Here is a 7,612-nt window from a genome sequence, read left to right as displayed (position 1 = left end):
CAAACAAACAGAGTTTAGCCCAGAGTAAGAAGCTGCTTGTATTTTTGTGTATTTTGCTGTACTTTCAGATAAAAATAACAGGTAAGACCACTCAAACAAAATAAAAGGATGTGCCGATGTATTTTTATATGTCTTACCTACCCGGAAATATTTAATAGGATAGTATTTTACTAAAACAGAAGGAGACGTGCTAAAGTTTTGTTGGTAACTAGCAAGCATTTAGCTAGTAGCTTAAAGCAAACGTGGTTTCTTGATGCGGTTTGAGACTCCGATAAGGTTTGAGACATTAGTTCGAAAAATAAATAAACATGTGTATCACGTAAAGGTGATTTTTGCCTTTGGAACATAAATATTGTTATAACTTAAAACATGCTAGGCGTTAGCTACAAAACCGGTTTAGATATTTTCATATTCTAACTTCAGTATAAGTCAACCATAGAGACATGTTGTCATATACTTATGTTTTCATTTACGGTTTTAACATGATAACATTCATTCGGCTTGTATTAGAAGTTCTCTTAACACGTGGCTATTTTGATTTAGGGTTAACTTTATGTTTTTAGTTTTGTTTCATTCATTGTTTTATCCTGTCAGGGAAAAAGGGAAACTTGTCCAGATAATATGATTTAAACTTTTTTGTATTTATCTACCTGGATGATTGAGTTTACAGACCTTTTTCTTTCAGATTAGGTTTTTTTTTTGTTTTTATGACCAAAAGCACAAAACAAAATGTACCAACCTGTTCCATGAAGCCAATGAGACATGTCAGATTTAAAACACAATGTTGGTTTAAAAGTCTATCACTGTAAGAAATCATTATATATAGTAATCTGAGAGTTTAAAAACATCTGCTGAATAAACACAGATTTGGAAACAAGCTCAGTGTTGTGCCAGAAGGTCAGCAGATTACATTTTCACAAATCCTTACTAACCAAGTTTGAGGTAGCTGCCTTAATTTCTGTGTACTAAACATTTATATTTTCATTTTCTTTATTTATGTGTGCATTTAAAGGAGGGCTGTATGTATAAATGTTATTCTCACATTTATTTGATGAAATACTTGAGAGGTAATGTATCTGAAATTTAGCCTCAATCCTCTTTAAGTGTGACGGTGTAGGAGTCCCAGAGATAAGCCTGAGCTGAGAGGAGATAAACTCAAGAAGCCTGCTCGTTTGTGTTACGACAGCACAACTCAAGTGTTTACTGGCTGGAGAGGAGTTTAACCGTCGCATGCAGCTGAAAGGCCATTTTATTAATCTATCTGCTCATTTTCACATGCTGTCTTTCGCTGTCTGCTTGCCAGGATGGCACAGTGGGGTGCCGTCTTCTCTATAATTGCTGCACTTGGAGGAGCAATGCTTTTAGCATCTGTGCACAAGATTGATGAAGGGCACACTGGAGTGTACTACAGGTGAGCCCCCAGGATGCACTGAGGTTTGTTTTGTGCATGAGGATGTATTGTAACAGCGTGACTCCAGAGAACTGAACACATTAAAGTTGTGAGCATGAGCATGTGCCCTTAAACTGTGAGGGCTTTTAGATTGCTCCACATGCCAGCTGTCCAGCACATATTGACATCTTATGGCCCGTAGGCCACATCTAACCTGTTACTGTCTCCACCTGGACTGCAGGAGATTGATGAAAAATCAGAAACCAAATATAAGTAATTTTGCAAAATACATAGCTTTTATATGTATGACACAGTAGACAAGTACCACCCCCCCCCCCCCACCCCCCGTGGCTGTCTGTACTGCAGTACACATTACTTATTTTAAGTACCGTCATATCCATATTAATAAGAGACATTCCCCTGACTAAAAGGTAAAAGTTCACTTTTTCTGGTATTCATGTTTGTTCATCTCTGTAGTTCTTGCCTTACTGCAGTGCTTCTCATTTTCTGTTATGCCCCCCTCAGAAAGAAGTAAACATTTTGCTCCCCCAACTCTCCGCCGCGACTGTAAATAGTATGCCTATAAAATTATTATAAGTACACCTCTGCCTAACACCGTGTCCTTATTAACATAAAAAAAGAATATAGATCAACTTACAAGGAAGAACAACTTTAACATAGTTTTTCAGTCTGTAACAGAAACAACTTAAAGTGCATCAATTTGCCTGAAAAAAAAAATCATTTTTTAAACTGTAAACATTTTGGACCATTTGAAACTGAAAACTAAAATTAAATATAATCAATAAATAATAATAAATTCAAAGTGATCAGCAACATTTTAGCTCAGGAGTGTTTTATAAAACACTTTGACCTACAAAACAAAAATGAATAAAACAATTTATGCTGATTTATTTATTTTTAATCAAAATGAGGAAGTCGGGAGCAATGAGCACACTCATCGATTAAAAAAAAATAAAATAATTGTCAACATGAAAGAAGAAAGAGGAAGCAGGTAACTCTCGCTTTGAGTTACTCTTTGTCACCTGCGTGCTGTGGGTGACAAACGTCCAGAACGTAATAAAACAGCAGCTTAACTGAGGAGGTGAATATATTTTGTTAGCAAAGAATAGAGTCCTAACATTTATTAAACATTACTTCTGTAAATTGTGCTTTAACAAACTCATCAATAAAACTAAATGGAAATAAAAACAGCAGCGGAGGACGGAGGAGGTGACGGTCCGAGTTTATTCATCGTGTCAGCAGCAGAGGAGAGAGACACGGTTCATACATGACTCCCAAAACGACAAGGAAGCCATATTTGTTCATAACATTATTATTAGGAACGCATGCAACAAAATGAGAATGGTGGGAAACAAAAAAAATACTCCCTGCAGCAAAAACAGCATGTTTTCTAGGGTCACATGCGCGTGCCCCCCCACACCCCCGCATTGCCCCCCCCCCCAGGGGGGCGCGCCCTACTATTTGAGAAGGACTGCCTTACTGTGATGATGAGTTCAAGTGCCGTATTTTTCACCCTATAAGTTACAGGGTTTTTTTGCATAATTTGCATGCCCTGCGATTTATACACCAAAGCTACTTATTTATGGATTTTTGTCCCATATTTATAAAATAATTTTTGGCTGAGATATGACCATTTTCATTCCCCGTTCCCCCTTTGATGTGGTCCCCCCTCGACTACTAAAGGAAGTTTTTCCTACTCTGGGTCCTTTTATCCTCGCTATTCTGAATAGCAGTTTATCCTCAGGTGTGGTGCCAAAAACTTTTAAACATGCTGCTGTCCAGCCCCTCCTGAAAAAACCTAACCTTGACCCCTCAGTCATGTCCAACTTCCGGCCTGTCTCCAGACTCCCATTCACCTCTAAACTACTGGAAAAAATTGTGGAGTCTCAGTTGAAACAGTTTTTGGGGGATCACACTATCCTAGAGTTATTCCAATCTGGCTTCAAATCTCTCCCATAGCACTGAAACTGCTCTACTGAAGGTTTTTAATGACATTTTCATATCCACAGACGCAGGTGATTCTGTGCTGCTTGTTCTATTGGACCTTACATCTGCTTTTGACACCATCGACCACAAGATCCTCATTTCTAGACTGGAGCAGTGGGTGGGCATCACAGGGTCAGCCCTTAAATGGTTTGGGTCCTACCTCTCTGACAGAACCTTCTGTGTCAATATCAAAGATTGTAGTTCGGCATCGACAGCGCTCCAGTGGGGGGTTCCGCAGGGGTCCATCCTCGGTCCCCTTCTCTTTTCTTTATACCTGCTGCCACTAGGTGCTATTTTCCGCAAGCACAACATACCCTTTCATTTCTACACCGATGATTGCCAAATTTACTTCCCCCTGAGGCACAGAGGCACACGCTCTATTCAGCCTCTTCTTGACTGCCTGGCTGACATCCGGGACTGAATGGCTTTAAATTTCTTAAGCTTCAATGAGAAGAAGTCTGAAGTCATGCTGTTCCATCCCAGTGGCTCACTCATGAACCATGACATTGACCTTTTCTCTCTAGCCCCGCTAGAGAAACAAAAGGTCACTAATCTGGGGGTGATAATGGACCCATCCTTAAAACTCAACAGTCACGTAAACATGATGGTCAAATCCTGTTTTTTTCAGCTGAGACGGCTGTCTAAGCTGAAACCTACACTCTCCAAAAAGAACCTTGAGACAGTGATCCACGCCTTCATAACATCTAGGCTTGATTACTGCAATTCACTTCTGTTTGGAATCAGTCAGTCCTCCATTGCTCGTCTACAACTGGTCCAAAATGCTGCAGCCCGATTTTTAACTGGTACAGGCTATAGAGAGCACATCACGCCAGTTTTGGCCTCCCTGCACTGGCTACCCATTCACCTTCAGATCCAATTCAAAATTCTCATGTATGTTTTTAAATCTGAACAGTTCCGCCCCATCCTATCTCACTGATCTTCTGCAGCCATATGTCCCACCGCGCTCTCTGAGGTCAGCAGACCAGATGCTTCTCTCAGTCCCAGAAACCCGTCGTAAGCTCAGAGGTGACAGGGCTTTCTCTGTTGCAGGTCCACGACTGTGGAATGAGTTGCCACTGAGTGTCCGGCAGGCTCCCACACTCTCAGTCTTTAAGTCTCGCTTGAAGACCCACTTCTATTCTCTTGCCTTTAACACGGTGTGATTTGTTTTGGTCCTGTCTGTACTCTACTCTGTTGGCCATTTTAGTTAGCTTCTGCTGCTATTTGTATCTGTATTTTTATTTTATGTTTTCCTGTCTGCTGTGCATGTTTGTGTTCTTTTGTACAGCACTTTGGTTGGCCTTGTTGCTGTTTTAAGTGCTCTATAAATAAATTGGTATGGTATGGTATTCATTCTGACTAAAATATTGAACGCTTTTTTAGCCACTAGATGGCAGCAGAACAGTATGGCATGCCGTTGTGTCATATAATAGGTAAAAGTGGCTAATAATGACACAATTGGCTTGCCATAGATGCCACCGTCATCCAGCTCGCTTGGAGCAACTGTCAAATCAGCTTCATTTTGCTGCACCGCCCCGGTGAAATGAAGCTGATTTGACCACTGAAGTGCATTTATTAAGTAAAAGTTCAACTGAGACACACCTTTACTATAAAGTCGAGCAAACAAATAATTGTTTTTAGGTGTTTATCTTGTAAAATTTTGAAGAATTGCACAGTGTTCCTCCTTCCTTTTTTCCTCCCTGTCTGCACACTCCCGGAGGGAGCACAGAGGCAGCGAATACTTTTGAAAATGCATCTGATTTGACCATTAAAGTGCATTTATTAAGCAAATGTTTGACTGAGACACACCTTTACCTTAAAGTCGAGCAAACAAACAATTGTTTTTAGAGTTAGCAGCGACTCGTCCCTCTGCGCGTTCCTACTTCCGCATATCGGCTTTTGAAATGCAACTGATTTGACCGTCAAAGTGCATTTATTAAGTAAAAGTTCAACTGATACACACCTTTAATGTAATTTTGAGCAAACACAATTGTTTTTAAATGTTAATCTTGTTAAATTCTTCTTCTCCTACGGCCGCCATTTGACAGCCCATCGATTTTTGGCACAACACCGGCTCACTTTTCCGGGTTGTCAGCAGTGACGCATAATAGATGCGAAGTATACAACGAAGCAACGTATTTATGGATTTTTTTCCACTTTATTAGACATATTTGGACTGATGCGACTTATAGGGCGGTGCGACGTGTACGGCGGAAAATACGGGTATACATATTTTTATACATTTAGCTTCATGTGGGTTAAAGTTCTCCGCTGCTGCGACGGATTTCCGCCGTCTGTTAAAATGAGGAGGGGGAAGAAAAAGTGTTTTGTTGTGGTCTTGTTAAAGCCATCCACTCTAACTCTAATAATGATACAGAAATTAAACCAACGCTACTTTCAACAAATGAAGAGAACCAGAGCCACAGTTTGACCCGATCAGAGCGGGTCTTGCCGTCTGGTGAGCCCAGGTGTGAGCAGCAGAGAGAAACTGCAGGTCAAAACTCTAATGAAAGTTATATTTAATGCTAAACTTTATATTTGGCCATTCTGAGTTTAGCCTGTTTTTTTCCAGACCTCCACAACAGTCCCAGCTCCATATGTGGCCTTCTAGGAAAATTAATAGCTTGCCCCAGATTCACAGAAACCTCTTCGTGGTTCAGTGAGCTGTTTACATTAAACTACCCTTCTCTGTGGTTCTTGTTGGTGTTGCTAAAAAACACAAGGTCTTTCTTGTGAAATTCATCAGAGAAACGTCTTGTCTCATTCCCACTGAGCCGGTTGATTAAGTGTGGTGTGCCGCGCCCTCCCAGGAGAAGAAGAGAAAAAGACAAAGAGCTAATTATAAATGTTTATATCCTTTTAATTTCCTGAATGAGGGCTGATACAAAACGTGTCATCACTGTTCACATTTTTACAGTGAATCAGGTTTTATTTTTTTACTGTAACAAGAAATATGCTCAAATATTTTCTCTCAACATAACAATCTTTGTGTGTGTGTGAACCAGGGGAGGAGCTCTCCTCACTACAACCAGTGGTCCAGGTTTCCATCTCATGCTTCCTTTCATCACCACCTACAGGTCTGTTCAGGTGAGTAACACGACGTTGGGCAGCTCAGCATTCACTTGTTGTTTTTTAATAATTTCCTGCAATAATGTTATATTTTTTATTAGTTTTGGCAACAGTTACTTTCTTTTTGATGCAAACTTATTGACACCAGTATCTATGAAATATCTGAATCCCTTAAACAGAACATCCCTGTTAGATATCCTCTTTACTCACCAGAATAAACTGTTCTGTGCAAAAGTTTTAGACACACACATCCCAGTTGGTATGTTTTCCTAGCTGACCTTGTTTCTGAGGGTGCATTCACACCAGCCCTGTTTAGTCCGCTTTAATTGAACTCTAGCTCGTTTTCCTTGAAAGTTCGGCTCGTTTAGGGAGGTGTGAACGTGCCATCGAACTCTGTCACGGAACAAAAAGGCGAACTCTGGCCCGGGCTAAAACCTAGGTCTTCGTCCGGTAGAAGAGAACTCCAGCGCGGTTCAAGTACAGTGTGAATGTAAACAGACCGGACCCGTTCCGTAGGGTAAACAAACATGCATTGCTCTGACCTTATATGGAGCCGTCAGCTGCCTTGTGTGGAAAAACAATATTCTCCAGGGTCTTCTGTCTCATCTTCTGCTCATGCTAAGTCCATTTTTGAAAAATTACAAAATATAACTCCTAAAACTGCTAAAACTTGATGCCACTTCATTTTATTTTTATTTACAGAAGAAGAAGAAGAAGACGTGTCTTCAGAGGTTTTGTGTTGTTTCTTTCAGTAGTTCTTGGTGCAGCGCCTCCACAGGCGAGCGGGGGAATAGGTTGGTTCAACAGGTTGACTCGACTGCACAGTGCAGTGTGGATGCAAACACACCAGCTCAAATGTAAACAAAAGGTCATGAATATTGGTCCCGAACCGAACCGAGTCTACCGGACTATCTAGTGTGAAAACGACCTGAGTCGCAGTTCTGCTAAAACAGCGTCTGGCTGGACTCCTCCAAACAGCAGAGTGCTCCAGGCTCCCACAGGTTTCTGATGGTTCTCAGCTTATGGCCCTGCTGGACATCTTCTGGTTTTTAAGGGACATGTGGCAACTTAAAAACAGTTACCGTATTTAAAAACAGTTACCGTATTTAAAAACAGTTACCGTATTTAAAAACAGTTACCGTATTT

General features: G+C 40.7%; 1 protein-coding gene across 1 annotated transcript in view; it reads left to right on the top strand.

Moving 5' to 3' along the window:
- The window catches only part of LOC119414100 (erlin-2), a 41,180-nt gene continuing 33,568 nt past the window's right edge, over window positions 1-7,612 (top strand). Inside the window, exons 1-3 of the mRNA XM_037681226.1 lie at window positions 1-81; window positions 1,304-1,411; window positions 6,403-6,484. Coding sequence (XP_037537154.1) covers window positions 1,305-1,411; window positions 6,403-6,484 — 189 coding nt within the window. The 5' untranslated portion in view covers window positions 1-81; window position 1,304. The remainder of the gene's footprint in view (window positions 82-1,303; window positions 1,412-6,402; window positions 6,485-7,612) is intronic.

This window comes from Nematolebias whitei, chromosome 8 (assembly GCF_014905685.2).
Source record: "Nematolebias whitei isolate Nwh7 chromosome 8, NemWhi1, whole genome shotgun sequence".
Classification (NCBI taxonomy): domain Eukaryota; kingdom Metazoa; phylum Chordata; class Actinopteri; order Cyprinodontiformes; family Rivulidae; genus Nematolebias; species Nematolebias whitei.
This window is presented reverse-complemented; position numbering and strand designations above follow the sequence as displayed.